Source organism: Pseudoliparis swirei, chromosome 2, assembly GCF_029220125.1.
Source record: "Pseudoliparis swirei isolate HS2019 ecotype Mariana Trench chromosome 2, NWPU_hadal_v1, whole genome shotgun sequence".
NCBI classification, from domain to species: domain Eukaryota; kingdom Metazoa; phylum Chordata; class Actinopteri; order Perciformes; family Liparidae; genus Pseudoliparis; species Pseudoliparis swirei.
In genome coordinates, this window is record NC_079389.1 from 15,780,816 (window position 1) to 15,803,352 (window position 22,537).

Below are 22,537 nucleotides of genomic sequence, written 5' to 3' on the forward strand. Positions count from 1 at the left end.
ATTACAAAATATAATACTGTAACTCATAAATCTTCATAAAAAACAGGCTATGAACCAGGGAATGCAGTGATTGTATGAACACAGCTTTTTTTCTCCTTCAATATTCTTGTGTATAATTTTTACATGGCAAGTTATCAAAACTCTGTATAATTAATAAGAATTGTTTAATGTTGGTCCTCTAGGGTTTTTAACACATTATGATATGTTGAAACGGTGCTTAATTCCAAATTCAGAGCATATCTATGATGGATGGGCACCCAAGGATTAGCTCGGCCAAAAGATTTCTATCAATCAGTCATTTTCAACATCTTGATTTGTCTCTCTTTTCGACTCATTAATTACATAAAAAATGCATTTATTGGGGGATGGAAAGAGAATCTCGTACAAAAACTGTACAAAACGGCAATTTGTCAAGTGCTCGATGATTTACACAATATCATCAAACGTTATACATGTCACAGCTATCGTCAATACATGTACATCACGACACCAATGATCTTTTCAAAGTAAATAGTTGTTTGCTGCTAAAATAATGGTCACAATTTAGAATTTGGCAGATCTAACTGGACTTTGATCTGGGCTTCATTTGCTTGCATGGTGACTTTGACTTTTATTCACTTCAACTTTATTCGTTTAAAGAAAAATAAATGCACTTGCCACATTCCACTGACTCATCAGACCCGTCTCCACAGTCGTCATCGTGGTCGCAGACAAATCGATGGGGGATGCACGCTTTGTTGCGGCAGCGGAACGCGTTGTCATCACACGTGTTGTTTGGTGCTAGGGCATGAAAACAAATGTTCAATTCAAAGGCTAATCAATGGACAGACACATTTCCTTAACATGGCATGAAATATGTGTAAAACGTTTACAATGAAAACCTTTAGGTCAAATCAAAGTAAGATAAATGAAGTTTGAACTTATTTGTGGAAGGAAGCCAGGATTACATCACTTAGAGAAGAATGCAACTGTCTATTGTACACTGCTTACTTCCCACTATATGCTTGTTTTCTTTGTTATGCCTGAAATACACTTTGCAAATGGATTTCAGGCATAACATTAATGTTGTATGCCTATAATTCAGGGTTTACATAAAGTGTTTTTTTTACATTTAGGGAGCTATTCAATGTGTTGAACAGGTGTTTACCACAGCCAGCTGCAGAAAGCTCATCACTCCCATCAGGGCAGTCCCGTTCACCATCACAAAGCCAGCGTTTCGGAACACAGGCATACGACCCCGGGCAGCTGAACAGCCCTGGAGCACATGTCACTGAGCCTGAGAGGAAAACAAGACCACATGCTCCATTTTCACAAGCCAAAGAATACAATGGGTCAAATGCCCCAAAGAGGAGAATGAGTACAAGGGACACTGAATTGAAGCAGATGTATTTTGTTTGGTTGAGATGGTACCTTCTGTTGTCAGTGAACATTCACCAGCAAAGTGAAGCTCTTGTTCTGCCCTGTCATGGAAATATCAGACTATGGTTTTAAACCGATACTTCTTTATGACCCGAAGAAAGTCTTAATTTACTTCGGGCAGCAGTTCCCCTTTTGCAAGCAAATAAATAATGACAGTGCTATTTTGAGAAACAATTAATTACTTCTGTGGATTCTTTAAGTCAGAAATACTCTCCTTTATCTTCGGGCTGCCCTTTAAGACAAAAGAGAGCAGCAGTAAAACAGTGTCTGCAAGGAGAAACATTGTCTGCAAGGTAAATACAAAAGATCTATTAGGCATGTATAAGTAAAAAGCATATCTTGTTTTTGACCAGAACCATCACTGGGAAACCTTTGGGGCCTCATTAATATTTCCTTAACGCTCCATTACAATCCAATTACACAACCAATGTTCACAGCAATTCTTGTCTCTTTATTGCGGTCGGGTTCTTTTTATTTTACTCCACAATGAATTACACACATCTCATTTGCCCATTGAAGAAGCTGTGCCTCTTGGGCCTCGGTGATGAAAAATCTATTTGCCTCAGTGCCCACTTGAATAGTCAGAACGGCCTGCGGTCTCATTTGTTGTCTCGTTAACATTGTTTCTCTCCGTCTATTCATTTCCAGCTCTGCTCGGGGAACACATGGAGCTGTCACATGCGATACAGCGGATGTGACCTTTTTACACCAGCAGCAGATTCCTCACGACATCTGAAAGGGTACTAACCACAGATCTGCACGCTCTCGTCAAGGCCGTCCTCGCAGTCGTTCTCTCCATCACACAGCCATTGTTTGGCGATGCACTTGTTCTTCGAGCAGGCAAACTGGTTCCACAAGCACGACGAGTCTGCAGAGGGCGACACGTTTCAATGCCATGAATCAAACAAAGTGAGGAGGAAACAACAACAAAAAGTGGCATACGCTATAGAAGGGGCAGCTTGTTTTCAATCAGAAGACAACAAGTTGGCTGGCTATTATTTACCCCCTGGTAGGCCTTTTTTCCTCTGAAGCTTTTCTGCTTCACAGCAAACACAAGTGTAGTTGCCTCACAAAAGACTGTAAATATAATATAAAACATTTTCCTTTAATCCAACAAAAGAAAGACATTTTGACGAATGCTTCCGGTTTCTGTGCAGGGAATAAAAAACATAAACTGAACCCAACCCAAGTGTCTAGACTGAATATCTTATCAATATCAGAGCGCTTAAGTATTAATTATTGACATATTAATTATTGACATATTAATTATTGACGTATTAATTATTGACATATTAATTATTGACGTATTAACTAGGCTGCTATGGGTTAGAAAAAACAGTTGGATTTCAACCAAGTGAGCACTCTGCTGATCACTGTGTAAAAGCTAATGTGTGAGATGTGGATATATTCATGATCTGTGATGACTTTGTGTCACTGAGCCGCCCACTCTCCCTGGGGAGTCGTTCTGTGGTCTCGTTCTCTCAGATGTCAGGCCTGACAAACTCTGCAAGCGCTTTGATGAGATGTTGAGAGAAGAAAGGGGGGGTGGGGCTCCAGGTCACTCCACAGTACAGAGAGTTGGAGTGGGGGGGAGGGATGGAGTGTTTCTCACAATGCGTGCTGTGCGTCTTTACAGACTTACAGATTTACATGCCGAGATACGAAGATGTAAGATAGGGATAAGATAAACATTAAATGGCTAAATCTGGAAATCATTATTATCCGGGCTTTCTGTCGGTAAAACGGAATTTGCACTTCAAATGCTGCTTCCACAGCTGTTTGAAGTGTAAAAGAAAATAGCAGGTCGACAGCAAATTAAATGTATCAAAGAAAGTCATTAATGTCTTATTTTCAATAGTGTTTCACACAGTTGAAAAGTGCATTATAATTGTGAAGTGACAAATTACATCTAATCAGCGGTGGAATTTGAAATTTCTGAAATGTAATGAAATTTTTCTCAAAACCACTTTGACTTTGCAGTCAGATTATTAGTGGCTGGAGCTTTTTATATGTTAATTAACTGAGAGGAATGGGAATATTGTCTATTTGTCCTGAAAAGCTATTCACAACTTCTCAATCGTGGCATAATTCATATCAGCTCTGATGTAAGCGCATTTGAAGCATGGGATGTTATCATTTCACATGGGCTGAAATGACATTTTATATAAAGGAATGGAAATGCTGTTCATGTGTTATGCATCTCTCTAACAACATTCATGGCCAAGTTACAAAATAAATCTGATAACTCGAAGAGCATTAAATATGAAAACTGGATTGCACTGAACTGCCTTCCTCTATCTGCTGCAAGTGCAATTTGAACAAAGGTGCTGGTGAATTATCCAGGAAGAGCAAAGCAGACAAGTAAGAAATCAGCACCATTTTAGTCAAACAATCTCAAAGGCAAAGACATCCAAGTTCTCTGGTCACATGTGATGTGTGTTATTCTTCTTAGTCCCTGACGTCACCAGTCCTAAACAACTCGAGTCTGGCTGGTACACCGAGTAAACAATAAACACTGTTGAAAAGGGAAGCAACTAAATTCCTCATTGAGTGAGAGGAATCGGAGGGGTTTGGTGTCGATAATTGCAAATTGAAATAGCTAAATCACTCTTACCTCACAGAGGGTGCGATACCAGGTCTGTACACAGATGGCAGCACTAACTGCTGAGGGTTGCATGAGTTCTTACGCTTTAATAGGCTTGACCAGCGGCCGGGACTCACAGAGAGGTGGCAGGAGATTTCATTAGGGTCGCCAGAAGAAATTGCTGAATTTCTTCCATTATCCTTAAAAAGGTGTATATGTTGTACACATTTGAGCCACAAGAGGGAGCCTTAGTGTTTAATTGTTGCGATAATTGTATACTTATTATATTGAATATAATAGGCAAACATATGTTGTTTCTTTACTGGTGCGAGGAAATACAAATAATTAGCATTTTAACAATACCTTTAATACCACATCATATCAAACTTGTGTCTGGCTTTCCAGATAGCCTATGTGCTAGAAAGGCATTTTTCAGTATTAGGCTGAGAACTCAAATACAGTGCTTTGACATTGTGTGTGTGTGGACTACTCCATCAGATCAAATTACCTTGTGCATGTATGTGACGGTGAGGAAGCTTAACAGCTAGCTATACCCAATAAAACATATAATATAAAGCACCCCGTCCATTGTGCCAAAAGCAATAACACGCAATGGCTGTGTGTGCAAGCTATTGGTTTTGAGGGCAAATTATTTTAATCCATACCATGACTTAATTATGGTCCCCCCCAATTTAATTGGACGGATCTTGACTGTCCCAGTTAGCTCTGTATTCATTTGCACGGATTAAAGCAGAGGTAAGAATGCTCTTGCTGCTTCTGGTGAGGGAAGTGGAGGAGTGCTATTGTAATGCGGAATCCTTTCATATGTCCCTGCTTTCTGTTGAGCCCACACTTCCATCTTCAGTTTCACTGACTGATATCTCAATTAATTAATTGAAATGCAGGAAGTGCTGTATATCATTATTTCAAGAGAAAAGAGGAAAACCATAATTGTGTCCTCACTCTAAATTCAGGATGGGAATCAGACTTTGAAACAACCAGCGACACACTTGAAAGATCTAAAAAACACAATGAAAGGGCTGGCAAAACAAAGTGAAGAGAAATTGCCTCATGGCACGATATACTGGTATCTCTTCTATTTCTGTGTCCTCCTTTGTAATAAGTGTTGCCAGCCTGGATCAATTGAAAATGACAAAAGCAATAAAACAAATATTTTCTTGTTAATGGAAAATAAATATCCATTTCAAATCCTGACAGTTTCGTGTACAGCAAACAAATACCTCATCTATTTGTACCTGTTAGAGAGCAAAACATAATCTGAGTTTATTGTGCAGAAGCTCTCCTGAGAGGTAAGATATGTTGGTTTACCACACTGGAATTCATCTGCTCCGTCTTCACAGTCCTTTTGTCCGTCGCACAGCCACACGCTGGAGATGCAGTTCCCACTCGGACAAGCAAAGTGGCCCTCCTCGCACTTCTGCCCATGGGAAACTGGGAGGAACAACACAACCAAGTCAGTCCTCTGAGCCTTACCAATGATTGAGGCCATTATCTTTTCCTAAGCTCTCTCTCAACATCTTATTCCACTGTCATAATCACCTCTGAAAATGAGATCTCTCTTTAAGTCTTTTCTAATTGAAGCTGGCTTTCTTAATCTGTCCCTGAATGCACATGTGATATAGTGTGCGTCACTGTGTGTGTCGGTGAAGGCGCTCACCCTGGCAGTTGGTCTCGTCAGCGTAGTCTCCGCAGTCGTTTGCACCATCACAGATCCACGTTGGGTGGATGCAAAGTGAGGTGGAGTTACAGCCGATGAAATCCTTTTCCATCACCCCCAGCTTGTAGAAGTGAGAGCAGTCTGTGTGGTCTGAATACAAAACACAGCACCAAAATAAGTGTCCTACCACAATGGAAGTAATGGTGGAGGTAATGGTACGATGGGCAGTGTTTCAATCTAATCCTAGAGACAAGCACACCTTTAGGTTACTGGATCCATCTCATGCACAGGTAGAGCTGTGTGCTTACAGTTTCATTTTTCAATAATTGCAATGCAAATCACGGGCTAAAGGACTTACTGCAGCTTTTTTCATCTGAGGCATCGGCACAGTCAATGACCTGGTTACACCAGGCTGAGCTGGGTACACAGCTCCCATCCTTGCACGATGATTCAGATGAGCCACATGTGACATCTGGGGGAGAGAATTAGCATTTCAAAAAGGTAATGGAAACAGCACTCAGAGGCAATTACAGGTACAGCTGACAACAATACTTTGAACTTCTTTCTGGAGGGTGGTTGAAATTTGCCGGATAATAAAACAATAATTAGGTTTCATAATGGCAAGAGAGAATTCTATTGTTGATTTCAAATTAAAAAGAAAATGCAAAGCTAAGGATGACACTCCATAGTGGAATATACTTCTTGGAAGTTCCACATTAATTAAGAGAACACCTTGTGGGCTCAATCAGCTTGCAACAGTATGAAGAGTTTATATACACCTTGAGATTACCCAACTTTATTCCAATTACAGCAAGTGACTGAACGCAACTGTATTGTTTCACTGGAAAATATTTCACCATGAAGGCAAAAAACTAAACCAGTCTGGCCATATTGACGTAAGACATAACAATACTGTTCGAGCAGCTTTTAAGGTTGGCGGTTCGAAACCTCTTTGAAATGTGTGCACTCTTTTAGATCTTGGGGCTCATTAGATATTGAAGGTTCGCACAGTATGTGGCCTCACACACCGTATTAATAAAAGCATTAGTGCTGCTGGATCCTGCCCTCAGAGGCAGGACGGATTGAACAGCAGATCAAACGGCTGTGACTCACTGCTGCAGAAAGCTTCGTCAGAGTTATCCCCACAGTCATCGATCCTGTCACAGAAACGACTGCTTGCCACACACCGCTGGTTGTAGCAGGGTCTGAAACCCTTCCGACAGCTCCTGTTGTCTGAACAGAGGGAAATTTATAAATAATTAGATATGACCCAACGCTTGCCACTTTTTGGGATCACAAATGTTAGTGACAGGCATCCATCAGATTTCAGCGATTTCTCCAAGAATGCTAAATAAACGCAACATATTTTATCTGACAATCTACATTATTATCAAGTGTTTTCTTACCACAATATTGCATCTTCTCATCCGATTTGTCTTTGCAGTGTGCTACTCCGTCACATGTTAGCTGGTAGTTAATGCACTCGCCATTCCCACACTCGAATTCAGTGTGGATGTTGCAGGAGGAATTTTCTGCTGCAAAGGAAAACAATGAGGGTAACGAACTATGACTGTCAAACTCTGAAGAAACTTCCTCCATGCAGGTTAACCCAGAAGCCAAATTTCGCTGCCTGAACTGTCCTGAACTCCACATTTACTCCAGCAAATCATTTTCGGCTCAACATTTGTAAATGTCATAATTGCATTCAAATGACCCCATTGCCCTGATAGGCGACTTCAGATTGAGGGAAATATGGCTTTGAAACCCTGGCATTCTGATATTCAGTTGTATAGCAAAGTGTCATTCCATCTAGTACACAGATTTAATAAAACATGTTAAAATTGTTCTTTTAGTTATTCCAGCCATCAATTACAATTCCAACAATGAACACCTTGACAGACTTTGACAAGTCTCTGTTTTAGCTCGGCTTCACAATCTAAAATTAAAACAACTCGCTCTAGTAGTGAGCGGAATGGAAGAAAAAGCTTGTTGTCCTCTACCGTGACATCCAGGTTACCATCCAGCTCTTCTGAGTCACTTCCCATGTTTAGTCTGGCTAAACCTCCCTCGTTTGACTAGCTCCTCCCACCTTATGGTCTATCCTACATTGCATTTCCAATTCAACCAGCAATCTGTCAAAGTAGGAAGCCAGATACCATTGAAATGCTTTTGTCCTTTGACTTTAGGCAGGTAACTGTGACAGCCAATACTTTTAATGTAGTTTTCTGCTATCTGCTGGCAGAAAACTTGTTATTTTCCGGAGCGCTATTGACTACAACTACTGGAACCGTAACAAACTTGAAGAGGAGAAGACAACTTTCTGTTCCTGACAATTCACGCTTTCCTGTTTGTGTTCGGCTCAAAGTAATCGCATCAAAGATATCGAAGGTTCTTGTAAACAGCACAAATGAGAGCTTAACCCGAGTGTGGACGAAAGCCAGGTTAAACTATGCTTTTAAATTCATCCGTAAAATATGACAATAAATATCTGGTTCTGAGAATGTTCCAAGAGTTAGCATTTGTGATATAATTGAATCTTAAGCCGTCATAACTTACACACGCATCTGTTGTCGTCTAACAGCACACGTTCTCCCCGGCAGCTGCAGTTGACCCTTCCATACGGTGTCAGGAGACAAAGGTCACCACAACCTCCGTTCAGGTTTCGGCATGGGGAAAGCTCACCTTTAATAACAATCAAAAAGAATTGATTGAGCGGTAAGATGCAGTCAAAGGAAATATCTCCCCTCGGGCGCAGTCTGTAAGATGTCATCAGTCTTAGATGTTCAATTCTTCATGGAGTTATCATCTTAGTCGTCCTCGTCGAGTGATATTCAAATAAATCTTGAACATTTTATTCTGTGCTTTTCATAGGACGAATGTATTTCCTAAATGATTGGTAAATTAAGAAAGAAGATCTTGCTTTCTTAGGGCCTGACACAAAACCTTGTTATCACAGAAACCAGCAGCTCTAAAACAAGTATGCCACTAAACCAAAAATAAGCAAAAATAAAATGTATTTATTTATTTTTTATATTAAGCATGGATCTGCTTTCAATGTAAAATGCTGCCCTTATATTTTGTTTTCATTTAAGGGCTCAGAAGGGGTCAACATATGAATAAAAGGGCCTGCTCTGTTGTTGAAGGTGACCACTATCCTCACTGACAGGTAGAACATTCTTGTTCCTTCTCTGCCTGCGGCGCTATGGGAAAAAAGCTTTTTGTAGCTCTGTGGGATTCATGCATTGATTTAAAACGCATGACCAAACTGCAGACATGAAACCCCTGAAAGAAAAATTCTGTGCTTGTCAAGTCCTGAGAGAAAGAAGCTGAGCAACAAGCGCCATCGTATCAAGAGCAAGTGTCCAGAGACGTGTGTGTCCGTTGGAGACCCTCAGTTATTCCCTAACCTCTAGCCAGGAGTATTTTATTCATGAGGTAAGAAATCGTTCCTCTGTAAACATGTGCATGATTATTTATTTTCAGGATATTCATGTCAAGGAAAATGCAAGAGGTTAACAATGTACAAAACAAAAAAGCAGAAACAGATTATCTGATCTGCTATTGTTGGTCACTGCATGCTGTCGACTTGCAGCTGTGGCCATGCAGGTCAGAGGATTATTTCTCATAACGAGATAAACGAGGAACAGCGTGGCTCTAGGCATCTGAGTCCAACCAGTGGGACACACTCAAGCCCAGTTCTCTTTGTCCGACTTGAAAATAAAACTGTATACGGCACGTTAGAGAGTCCCTTTAAAACATAGGCTACTTTTTAAATGAATTACCTCTAAAATTTAAGATTCTAGCAATTCTAAATAAGACTACGTTCATATGTCAAACCTGCTGTTTTTTTTACACCTCAATGAGAAGCATTAAAGAAAATATTTTCTTCTAAATAGTACAGCCTATGGACATCGCAGCCAGACATTATCCGCCAATATTAACTACAATATTTAATTTAACTCATCTTTAACAAGAAAGCTTTTCGTTTTAATTACCATAAAGAGCAGGTAAATAAAGTTCATATAAATATCCTGCCTCAATGTATGTCCCCTGCAATAAATCGATTTTTAAGGCTAAGCCCGTAAAAAATAACGAATATCAGCTAAAATTATTTATTTTAATTAATAGTTTATTGTCTATTTAACAGGAACACTGCACTTCAAATTGCACCAGTTAAGCTAGAAGCTGATCTTCATCTGTAGTCCCTGGATGGAGGACACCATTGATGTCCAGGTTTATGAAATAAAAGATAAAGGTCAATGGTGGGTAAATAAAACATTTAAATGACACTTTGAAAAGTGTTGATATTGAGATTGGCCATGAGTTACAGAATCAGTCTGGCTTTATTATTTCTACAATGAAAAAATGTGAAGCCATTACGCATGCCTCAAAAAGTGCATTTAAACTATTATTTTCACATTGCTGGTCTATTGTCAGACAGTACACAAAGTTAATAAATATATACACGTGCTTATACATTAACTTACTCACCTTATCACCCAGCTACTTGCTCACATATAACACACACACATTTGCAAACACAACACTGCATCCAATAGTCAGTAAATGAAGCTCATCTTCAGGTGTTCAAACACTCACAGTTGTTAGTGTCCCTGGCCACAGCTATAATTCCCATTGGTTGATGAGGAATGTCTGCTCGAAGCACCTTGGTGTCACCGCCCGTGTACTTGTTTGATCGTAGCACAGACCTGCGGGACCAGTCTGACCAGTAGATGAAGTCTGCATAGATGGCGAGCCCGTAGAAGTTCCCAGGTCCCGATTTAACAATGACCTAAATATTGTAGAGCAAAGGGCCCATGTTAGAACTGCTCTCCATCACGCTTTTCAGATTCAAGTCCGGTGCTGTCAAATTCCCCTCTGGTGCCAGCACATATACAGTACATCTGTCTGGAAAAAACATTGGTAAAATTATGAGGGAAACTCTAGAAATAAATGCAGATTATAATGTTTTGACTCATTAATCAACACATCACCCCGGCTGCCCGCATGACTGCTTAACCCAGATGTTGGGGAAGTAAATGACAGTGTCATTGGCAGAGAGACAGGAATCCATCAAATGCCTCCTGGTGGGACTCTCCAGGTTTGTGTTTGTGTGTGTGTGTGTGTGTGTCAGAATGTGTGTGTGTGTGGGATGAGGGCCACCAGCAGCTCTGTAGTCTCAGACATTAGTGGGACAGGCTTGTAAACAGCATCACATTAGCCCTGTGCCATACTGGGATTAATAGGACAGGTGTTGATTAAAGGAGCCCAGCGTGTGGAAGCAACAACTGGCCATCAGGCAGTGAGAGACAGAAAAAGAGGAAGAGAGAGAAAGAGAGGGACAGCTTCAACGCCAGATGGGATTGGATGGAACATATTGATGGGAAAATTAGATTTGGGAAACATTAAGTTTACAGCCAGTTACATATTACTTTTGGGCTGAACCTGTGTTTTGGATGAATGTCAACATATTGTATACGTTCTCCTCTTTCACTCTTCAGCAATGTTGACTTAAGCTACTTCAATTATCAGCCAACTCCAAACCGATGACCTCGATGAGCTTTGGTTTTACATAGAAATATTAACATGCCTGAAGAGCACACTGCTGACACTCATCATTCCCAGATAACTCTCAATTTATATTCAATCTATTAATGGTAAAAAGAGAATCTTTTCCACCCTAAATATGCTGACGTCTTCCTCCTATAATGAACTCCTCCGACCTTTCTGAAGCACTGTATTCATTAACAACATGGGTGGTCCACTCTGAAAATGGCATGGGGGAGTGAGCCCTGCCAAAGCTCTTGTTTTTTTCTGCCTCCAACCACATCATGTCATGTCACTGCTGCAGAGAAGAGCGGTAGCTGGGCCCTCGAGGGCACTCCACAACCATCCAAGTCTACATTCATATGACTCAATACGTAATTGGAGTTTTATAATGGGTGTTTTATTGTATCAAATCTCAGGTCCAAATTTATTTATTTTTATTCCAAAATGAAAAGCTAAAAGAAGCCTTAAGCTTTCATCCACACAATAAGTTATTGTATTGAATAGGTCGTCTTAAGATCACAAGTACACAATCACAGTTTAGATAAGTGCTGAAGTTGACATCCAGGTACCTCTGTTTAATTTACACATTTTAATTGGAATGGTGAATTAGCACCCAGAGCGTTCTCACTGCAAAGCCTTCATTAGCAGGTCTCCACTACAGCAAGGGCAGGTGGGGACCCAAAGGTCTGACCCGGCTCAGAAAGCATATGGGTCACTAATTGAGATGGGCCAAAGTGCCGAGCTGCTGAGGTCATGTCAAGCTAAAACTGAAACCATAACAAAAAAGTAAATTTTGTTCAGTAATCTTTTATATGTCCACTTATTTTTAATGATATGTATTATTTATTCGTCCAGCTGTGATTTTATACATTATACATGCAACGTTTCATGGACAAAATAAAAACTCCCCTGACTGAGCTTCTTTCCTTTAGCAGTGAATGTCTTCTGTGATTAAGGAAACCATCTGTCCCCTCAGAGCTAACATATCAGAAAGAACATCAAGAGGTATTTCTGATCCTATCTGCTGTATACAGCATCATGTTTCAGAGGAATGGGAGATTAAATGGAAGAAAAAAGTTGTAATTCAAGGAGAAAATGGCAGATCAACCTGACACCATGGTTACTTATATGTTGTTGAGTGAAACATCTCCATCACTCAGTTATGTGGAAATCATGAACTTACAAGTCATTCATTAGGTCAATTTTATAAAAACATTATTTGATGGAACGTCTTTATAGCTCAGTCGTTACAGCGTATATGACACATTAACACGATGTCCCAGGATCAATTCCAGTGTCAGGACCTTTCTTGATTGTCATAGCTTTTTATCCCCATTTCCAGAGTGATTATATGTCTCTAAAACTGTCAAATCAAAGACAGAAATGCCAAAAAGAAAAGAATAAACATGAACTTTGATTCATGGGAATTTTAAAAGGTATACAAAGAATACAAACAAGTGGAACTTTAAATAGAACCCTTATAATGACAAGGATATAAATATATTGTTTGAAATTAAGCAACTGCAGGGTACTCGGCTTGGAGCACATGATTCACAGGACGAGTGGGGTGGCTTACAATATCGGTGACAGGGTCCCTTTAAGAGCAGGTATCGTAACCATGGCAACGGAATGGCATTGAGGTGTTAAATGTGACGTGTGTGTGTGTGGGGGGGCGGTGGTTTTAATTAATATCCTTTAACTTATTTTCATACTCACATATCTGCTGGAACCATCAAAGTCACATCTCTCAATTTTGCCAAGACTTCCATCTGAAAAGTAGAGCTTCTCTGCCTTGTGGTCTATGGTCAGTCCATTGGGCGTCAGGATATCAGCACCGATGATGATCCTCATGTTCTTGCCCGCTAAGGTGGATCTCATGATGCTGGGTCTCTGCTCATTCCAGTTGGTCCAAAACATCAGGCTAACATGTGAGAGGACAACCAAAGAAACATATCATTCACTCCTGAGCAGTCTTTTAATTTTCAATGTAGCAACCATAGCAAGTGGCTTCATCTTAATGTGCAGATGTCACCAGAGACGTTCTCCCTCTCCAAAAGAAGCACTACTTCACCTCTGTACTTCTGTAAATTCTCCAGCCCTGAACAAGAAACACAAAACTAATATGTGCAGTCCTAAATTAAATCAGGGAGCAGGAATACCGTACCACCAGGACACTCTCTGCCATGCGGGCATAACAAACCCTAATGGACTGGAACATGTTTCTCCCCTGATTTCAATTGCTGAGGGTTTATGCATTTGTGTCAGTCAGTTATCAACATGTTGCCAAGACCTCCATGGTCCGTCATCGGCTTCCCCTATTTGCCCCGAAGGAGCTCATCACCGATAAAGTGGAGCTCAGTTTCTATTTGATAAAACGGATTAGCATCACACATTGTGAGATAGAGGTCATTTATTCATATTCCCCTGTGTAAGGGCTTCTAAGAATATGAAAAACATAAATGATAGCAACGGAGTATATAAATGAACGATGTATATCTTGGTTTATATGGGTTTACAAGATGGACGGTTTTAAATCCACAGTGATGCAGATAAACCATTAAAAAAAAGAGGTGGATACGTTTCAAATTGTATTAAAAATATATTTCCAGCTCCTGGATTCTCAGTTCATACCATGATGAACTCACGGAAGTCCAATTTAGTGTGATAATAAGGATTCCGGTCAGAAGTCACAACCAGGGACTGCTAATTAATCACCTGAGTTTGAATTATAATTATCAGACAGTGCTTCTGTGGTGGGATGGATATACTGCCAAATTGCCAACCAAGGATATAGTCTGAGGTCAAGGAATTAATTTAGTTCGTACAACAGGAGGAGCAAGATACTCTCGCTCTTTTCAGACTGCTCACAGAAACATTTCCATCTTCATGAATATGCAAGTGTTAAATCTAAAAGAAGTGACAGGAAGACTGAGGTGTTACTTTTTGAACAACACACATCACCTTCTCTGAGAGATTTTTTTTTTTGTACTGGCACCCAAATGAAACTGTTGAATCAAGTATTCAGAAAGCTGAGGGTACATCTCAGAACAGATACAAACACTTACACCTGAAGTGTGAAGATACAAACCAAAACACATTCTATAGTTCAGATCTTTTGCTCCAAAGTTTGGCTCTGAGTAAATCAAGGCTTGCAGCTACTATACATAGGGGCTGTAAATACAAAAGAGTTATTTACACGCATGCACATACATATGATTTATATATGATTTATTCGACCCTGGCAGCAACCTTATTAATTTATGTAATTTATCAATGGGCTTTCAAGGAAGTTCTGAGAGAACCTAATGGTGTTATGCGTCTTCTGGACCATTAAAATAATGAAGATCAGAAGCTAGATAGATATGTCATCAGCATAGGAAGTGGTGCATAATACGAGAGGGTAGCTGGACACAAAATATAAATAAAAAGAATGACATGCCCATAGGTGTTTGATACCGATGCACAATACTGTCAACTAACTCCAAAGTAAAATCACCCACGCAATTATTAGATGCATAGAACAACTACGTACTCTATTTCGTCCAGGAGGCCGCTGCCCGTGCAAAATAAAAAATAAACGTAGATATATTGTTACTTTAACGTGATTCTTTCGTCACTCTCTAGTCACGTCATTCATCATTTGGTAGTCATGCGAGGTGTTAGTCAAGTTAACACCAACCACGCGCTCTTTTCCTAAAGCTAACTAAGTTGTTTTGCCTTGACCTAACTTCCTGTGAAGACGTACATTTATTTTGAAAAGACACTACGCACGTAACAAGTAGAAAGTGACGCTCCCACGTCCAAAACTAACACAAGAGGGGTACCTTGAGCATGTGGTGGTCATAATGTAATTTACATCCGTGTCTGTCAAAATTGTGATCATTTGTATTTATTTTAAGGTAACAGCTATCTATGATCACTACATTTGAAATAGATCAACCTTGAGGGCATGTCGACATTTGTGATATGTGTTTGAGTTACTTGAAGAGCTACTGACTTTTGACACTCGTCCAAGGCCAGGACGTGTGGATGGTCTTCCTCCGAGAGAGTGACGACGGCCTGCCGACTGAAGGCCCCGAATCGTTTCTGGTCCACAGTTTGTCTGGTGATGGTGGACGTGGTGGAGCTGGTCCAGTACAATGTGTCCCAGGCTTGGTGGTAGGCCAGGCCCTCAACTGAACCCACATCTAAAATAACAGACACATCAGATCTCTGCTCGAGTTCCAAACCAATAAATTAATTCGGATCACATCTTGCTTGGTTTAACAAAACACAGGCCTGGAAAGAAACTCATGTTTAACCCTCCTGTTACCTTTCGGGTCAATTTGACCCCATTCAATGTTTAATGTCGGTGTTCCTTGGGGTCAATTTGACCCCAGGCTGTTTTTCACTGTGTCAAACATATAAGAAATATCAACTTTTTTATATATTTAAAGGGCTATTTAGGTAGTCAACAAACAAACATAAAGTACCTCACACTTAAACTTGGGAAACAATATTAATTCTAATAATTTTCTGGAGGTTTTAATTGCTGGGGTCAAATTGACCCCGAGGGTAAAATATGTTAGTAAATGTAAAGGTAACAGGAGGGTTAAAGCTGTATTTGGAAAAACATAAATATTGACATATCTGTCTTATCAGTATAGCTTATGAGTAATGGCTGTAACAAAGTGTAGTACAAGTAAAACAATATTATTACTGCAGAGTAAGAGACCAACTGAAAGTTAGGAAAACACATTGTTTTGGTTCTATAAATGTTTGTCCCAGAGGAGCACATATTGATATCATGTTGCGGGGCCTTGTGGTAATGAAATCTACCAAAATTAAAACATTAAAGTTATCTGCCACTGCCATCTGGGGCTATTAAACTGTTAAGTTCCTATTGCAGATTTAGGTAAAATATTGACTTTGCTTGTAGCAGATGGCAGGTTCCAATTGTGTTAGAATTGGTCTGTGTCCTTGGTGATTGACAGGGAAATGACTTTGGGTCTCATACAGACAGCTTTTGGTTGATGCAACAGTCACTCAGCAACAGAATATGTTTTCACTGCAAACCAATTTCCTAAACAGAGAATATGATAAGGTTCTCGCAGCCTCCCATGTCGGATGCAATACTGTGACTGACAGGGAGGAGACCTTCAGAGAGAGACAGTGATCACAGAGAGAAAGCCTGGCCATATCGTTTGATCGTGTACAGTAGATGTTGTGGTTTCATAGAATAAATGAATGTGTCATTGAGTTTTTATGTACTCATTACATAAATATGACTTCTGCTTCCCATGGACCAATTAAAACTTATCCCATCTTCTCAACTCAATGAAAGCAACACTATGAATACAAAACAATTCATTAAGAATGTAAATACATTTCACTATACCTTAACAACACAACAAGTGTCCACCTTTTGGCAAATATCTGGGTTCTGGTCTGATTTCTTTGCACAACATGTATTACTCTGTGAATGCAGCTCCTAATTTGTCTTAATGTTTGTTGAACATGTAGCCAATGCTAGATATTATCTATGGGTTCCCTTATCTAAAACCCATAAACTGTAGTCTAGAATACCTAAGGCACTACCTGAGTCAGCCAATTATGAATTAATAGTTTGCAATAAACGACGTCTGGCAGTTTGGAGTTTTTTTACAAATTGTTGGCCGGGCGAGTGAGTAATTAATGGGGGACATGGAGTTTAATTAGGGAAATATGGATGATTAACATCTTCACCTTCATTCAAAGACGTGATGCAGGCAGAATCTTTTTGAGGGAAATTGAATAGATCTTGCATTTACATACAGTGCAGGATAAGCTGCAGAATACCAAATAAGATCATTTTAAACAAGGATGATCGTGGTAACAGTTTTATATAATTTAACTGCTACAAAAAACTGCCTTTCCTTTATATATACGACATGGATTTAAGCCTTTAAATTGTGTTCTGTACTCAAATGTAGTCTTGTCACCACTATTTTGCAAAAGTGTAAGTGTGAAGAACACTTACAGATCCCAAAGAGGGTTCGTAATAATGCTTGTTAATTTCTGTAAGATAAATAAATAAACAGAAAGCTCCCTCGGCAGGGGTGTGGGAGATGGGACAGGGGGGTGAGTGGGTGTGGGAACACTCTGCCAGGTTCCCACTGTGAAGTGTGGGTGGGAAGGTGCTGAGCTCTGCTCCCAGTGGAAACTTCTCAGAATGTCTGAGGATGGCTGTTCATCTGACTCCAGCCAAGCTTATCGGGGAAGAACTGATTGCGATTTAATGAAGAAATAGAGAAGCATTGGTTCCTTCATTCAATATGTGACAATCGGTAAGCAGGAACGCTTCAAACTAAGTTATTATGCCCTACTGATTTAGTATTAAATGGTCTTTTCAGTGGAGTACTGGGGTAAAAGTGGTGGAGAAGTGGGTCAAGATAAATGCTACGATAATGATGATAATGCTATGCTACTTACCAACATGCTATTAATTATATGTGAATATTGTGTTCAAAGTAGTCCCATATGACTATAACGGAAATATATATATATATATATATATATATATATATAGAAGCATATCGCAATAGAAAATAGAAAAACAGCTGCAGTCTAATGTTAGTGTCTGTACACTATAGAAGCAGCAATCTCATTCCAATACACAATCAATGAATGTTGACTAACATATAAGTCAAAAGAAAACAGACTTGTAAACGTAAAGATGCACTTCTGGTACAATTTACATGCTAAAAGCGCAGATATTACACAACAGAACTTCAGAGAACCTGATTGATTAAATTGGTAATATACGTGTGCACTCCAATACAGTTGCATATGAAGTGTGTATCCGTGGTGGGGAAGTTAGACATTTTGAAACACTGCAGGATTACAAAATACTTACTTTCCGCAATAACAGATCTCCCTGTCCAGTCATCGTTAATTATCTGGATGTTTCCAAAATGGACGTCACTGAAAAAGATGCGGTTGGTCCGAGCGGTGTTCTGACTGTAGTCAAAGGCCAGGGCGATGACATTCTTGAAAAAAGCAGGATTTTCAAAAGGCTGGACGGGTGAGTTGAGGTCGTTCTCATCAGAAAGGTGGATGCTTTTCAGAATGGTCCTCTCAGAGAAGAGCAAATAACCTTCATAACGCTCACAGGCAAAGCCGTCGTCTGCCAGGCGACCGTGCGCGCAGGAGCAGGTCCGGCGACCACTACCCAGGTGGAAGCACAGCTGCTGGCAGCCTCCGTTACTCCTGGCACACGGGTTTGTGCCTTCAAAACACAAACACAGTTATTGATTTGTTTCAGTTTAGGCCTCCTTGCAATCATGTTTAAATTGTATCTGACTTTACATTACAGATGAGAATCATTGTAGTAGCTCCATATCTTTTGCTCGGTGATTTAAAAAAAAACCCTGAAACATTAAGTAGCGTGAAAGTCTGCAATAGAAAGCAACAATGTTTAACTTGCAAGTTAAAACCTTTACCTTTTTCCCTGCCTCTATTGAAGACCGTCAAATCCTTCAAATTGACTCCGAGACCACTCCTCATGGTCACAGCCTCACTGGTGTCCGCCTTGAAGCCACGTCGGATTGAACCGTTGGAGTGAGCCCTGAAGTGCACCAATACATTAGTGGTTTCAGATAATAAAGCAAACTGTATTCTGACTTTTCACTCGGTAAAAGTTGATGACAAAGGGAGATAGATATAAAGATTGCAAATTCATTTGACAATATTACAGCACAATCAAAGACTGGAGTCACCCAGTACTGACATAGAATTCAAGGTGTTGATGATCAAAACACAATAAACTACAAGCTTCTTTCCATTGTTGGGCTTGTGGTAGGGGGATAGGGAAAGAGATTATTGATCTTCAAGTCAAGCATGAGAGGTTAAAAACATGTTAAACAGACAAACAAACAAAAGAAACACACAATTCATTATTTAACAACCATTTGTGAACCAATCATTTAAAAAACTCTTGCTACAATGAACCACAAATGTATGAAGCGACTAATTTCTTGGAGATAAATAAGGCGTCATCAAATTGAACTGTTCACTTGAGTTTACAAAGGGCCAGGAAGGATTCACCCTTGATGGTGATGGTGGATTCTACCGGGAGTATTTCTGAAAATAGGGAGTGATTGTCACTATGAGGAACTGCTGATCTTAATATCTTGTGAAACCTTTGAAGGGAAGGGTTTTTAGTCCGGTTAATACTGTGGGCTTTGCAGGACCCTACATGTGTGCATTTATGAAAATAATAAATTACCTGTCAGACCAGTAGATGTAAGGCCCAAACACAGCCACGGAGAAGAGGTCTACGTTGGCCACCGACAGTACAATCTCCCGGCTCTCCCCTGTCTCAAGGTTGATCCTCTCGATCTTATCTGTGCGAGCGTCGCACCAGTATAATGTATTCTCCTGGAATGTCATTTAAAAATGCAAATCACAAACTGAACCTCTGAAGTCATGCATTTAAAATAGATGAGGTAGGAAGGACAGTATTCAGTAGCAGTACAGTGGAGGGGAGAAGTTTGGTCATAGTGTTGTTCTGCATCTGTGTGCAAGTGTACCTCGTAGTCTATGGAAATTCCATTGGGCCACATGATGCCTGAGTTGACTAAGGTGACCTGGTCTGAACCGTCCAGACGGGAGCGGCCGATGCAGGGGTTTTGGCCCCATTCAGTCCAAAAGAGATACCTGGTGAGCAAAGTAGCACCACACAAACACACTGATTTATATACATAAAAAAGAGGATTACAATAAAGTAATATTTGAATCTGTTGGCTAATATTAACAAATGCTTTCTGCAATGTTCGTTCAAATGTCTTTGCTTACTGGTGTGACAAACGTTTCCCAAATAATGCACTCAAAAGGTAAAACACAGACATGGCCTACCCCTTCTGTGGATGTACAGCGATGGCCCTGGGCTGATCAAGTCCTTCAGATATGACCACGGAGCGGTACGCGCCATTCAGACGAGAGATTTCTATGAGATTGAAACCATGGTCCGTCCAATACAGGTTTCCTGTGTATAAAAAAACAATAGCCAGGTGTAAATGCAGTCGTGGTTTATTGAGCCTAATGAGGGGGTCAAAACAAATGTACTTAACGCAATAACCAGAAGCACTGTACATAAAGTGGGAATCTTCACCAATCAATACCAACTCAACAGCATATGGTAGTAAACTCCTCGTGCCCGGGGACACTAACCAGCGATCCAGTCAACAGCGATGCCTTCCACCCGGCTGATGCCGGTCGTAATGATGTCTTCCCTCCAGGTCTGGTCACGTTTGGCCCGCGATATTCGGTTCAGGCCCATGTCTGTCCAGTACACTGTGTCATTACCTGCAAAACATACAATGGAGTTAATGACAAGAGAAAATGGGAAGATGAATGCGGATGCCGTGAAGGTATTTATGTATTTATGCCCTCAAACAAAGCAGCTCCTGAATCTTCTTTTTATTGCGGCACGGCCCATTTCACCAAATGTTGTGTGGGACTATAAAGTATGATGGCAAAAATGCCCACACAGTTAATTCACAGCTCTTTGTCGACATAGAGTGCCTGAACAGCAAAGGCAATTGTCAGCCAAAATTTTACAGAGCAGTTTATAGCTTTATGCAAAACATGGTGTTGGTAAAACTTGTGACCGCCCCTTTTCTAATGTTAAAGCCTCATCGCAGAGGCAAATACAATTGCATGTGTTCATGATGCAGTTTTCAAGTGCATCTCAATGCATGTAATGTCAGTTTGGCTCTGTACAGGTTTGTAAGGAGGTGAGGTGGTTTAACATGTTTGTTTGCACGTTCTTGTTCCCGGTGCCTTCACACGCTGTTAACACATAGAACACATACAACAGAACACAGCTGCGAGGGGCTTTCATCTGTTCTGCTCTGGCAACCCGGCTTCTGTAATGACAAGTCAGGGATGTACGTGAGCTATCACCTCTTGCTCTTGGATGGGCTGCTTAGTAATCCATGACAGAGGACACATCTATCTGGAAAGTCCTAGTCGAGTAAAGTGCAGTTATTACATGTCTTTATATATTTAATTACAGTGGGCGTGTACAGTTGTTTTATAGAGACTACCATCAATTCATATCATACATTAAATATTTCCCTTTTAGATCATTTAAATACCTACAGCTGAATACACGTCTGTTGACAGGTTAAAGGAATTTAATTGTTGTTCATTGGATGAAAACAATAACAAAAGTATGTCCCAGTGAGACAATGTAATACCCAGACGTTGTACTGCTTCCTCCATTTATTAGATAATAGTCTGGAGTAAATAATTCCCTGTATTGTAGTGTGACAGCGGAGGACTGTTGATCTCCAACTAAGCCACAGTCAGTCAGCTGGGAACATTATATTTGACCTATTGCGTTATTTACATTTTCTACTCTATTTTTTTGCAAACCAAAATGGAAAAATTCATTGAAAACATTTGGAATTACCCAAATATGCATTTTTTTTAATCTGTTGCTCATTTTTCAAAATAAGAATTGTTACAAAATGCTTACTATATGAACCCTTTTGTGCATGTGTGCAGTTTGTTTATGTTTTCAGTTGGGTGTATGCAATTTCCTTTACAGAGCTTTTGTTATCATGCTTCAGTGGCAACCAATTATATATATGGAAGGCTGCCGGCCTATATTATATTCATAGCATTTGTTGGTGTAATACATCTATCATTTCTATCATATATGTATAATGTGAAAGGAAGCAGGGATGTAACAAATGACATCACAAGCTCCTGGGTTCATGTTTTGCAATGCACGTTACAGAACCATCATTTGATACGATATCTTGGGAAATGGTTTGTATTAGGATTGTGAGGAACTAGTAATTTATACTGAGCTTCTTATGTAAGGTGAATTTTTTACTTATTCATCCACGCTGCACTTTCACGAGCCCAAAGACCATTATTCATAAGGTATATAACCAAATCTCTCCCCTAATTGGTTTAAGGTTGAGAAGGAAAGGTGTGCACGGTAGGATATAAAGTAGGAAAAGAGTGGCATGTTGTGCAATATAATGCAATCTTACAAATGCAGTTACAATTCACAAGTAACTTAAGTATTGCTTTTGTTTGAGTAATGCACGTTAGATTTCAATATACATATGTATACTGATATATCTGGAGCCTTATACTCAATATAAAAAAATCCCTCCGTGTGTTGCACGATACCATACCCGCGTGAAAGTCGACTCCCACAGCAAACAGAGTTCCTGTGATGGGCATGAGAGCTTCACTGTTTTCATTTGGGTCAAGAGCGATTCCCCGGATTCCCTCATGGATGGAATACATCAGAAAGGAGTCAACAC

The 22,537-nt window shown here is 40.0% G+C and overlaps 1 protein-coding gene across 1 annotated transcript in view; it reads right to left on the reverse strand.

Moving 5' to 3' along the window:
• The window catches only part of lrp1bb (low density lipoprotein receptor-related protein 1Bb), a 237,367-nt gene that overhangs the window by 47,413 nt on the left and 167,417 nt on the right, over positions 1 to 22,537 (reverse strand). The window contains exons 35-53 of the mRNA XM_056434519.1: positions 22,406 to 22,537; positions 20,421 to 20,555; positions 20,106 to 20,235; positions 19,781 to 19,907; positions 19,477 to 19,628; positions 18,692 to 18,816; positions 18,106 to 18,477; positions 15,229 to 15,418; positions 12,948 to 13,152; positions 10,281 to 10,473; positions 8,238 to 8,363; positions 7,088 to 7,216; positions 6,795 to 6,914; positions 6,040 to 6,153; positions 5,682 to 5,831; positions 5,333 to 5,455; positions 2,168 to 2,287; positions 1,148 to 1,276; positions 658 to 780 (exon numbers count right to left, since the gene is read on the reverse strand). Of these exons, the coding sequence (XP_056290494.1) occupies positions 658 to 780; positions 1,148 to 1,276; positions 2,168 to 2,287; positions 5,333 to 5,455; positions 5,682 to 5,831; positions 6,040 to 6,153; positions 6,795 to 6,914; positions 7,088 to 7,216; positions 8,238 to 8,363; positions 10,281 to 10,473; positions 12,948 to 13,152; positions 15,229 to 15,418; positions 18,106 to 18,477; positions 18,692 to 18,816; positions 19,477 to 19,628; positions 19,781 to 19,907; positions 20,106 to 20,235; positions 20,421 to 20,555; positions 22,406 to 22,537 (2,895 nt within the window). The remainder of the gene's footprint in view (positions 1 to 657; positions 781 to 1,147; positions 1,277 to 2,167; positions 2,288 to 5,332; positions 5,456 to 5,681; positions 5,832 to 6,039; positions 6,154 to 6,794; positions 6,915 to 7,087; positions 7,217 to 8,237; positions 8,364 to 10,280; positions 10,474 to 12,947; positions 13,153 to 15,228; positions 15,419 to 18,105; positions 18,478 to 18,691; positions 18,817 to 19,476; positions 19,629 to 19,780; positions 19,908 to 20,105; positions 20,236 to 20,420; positions 20,556 to 22,405) is intronic.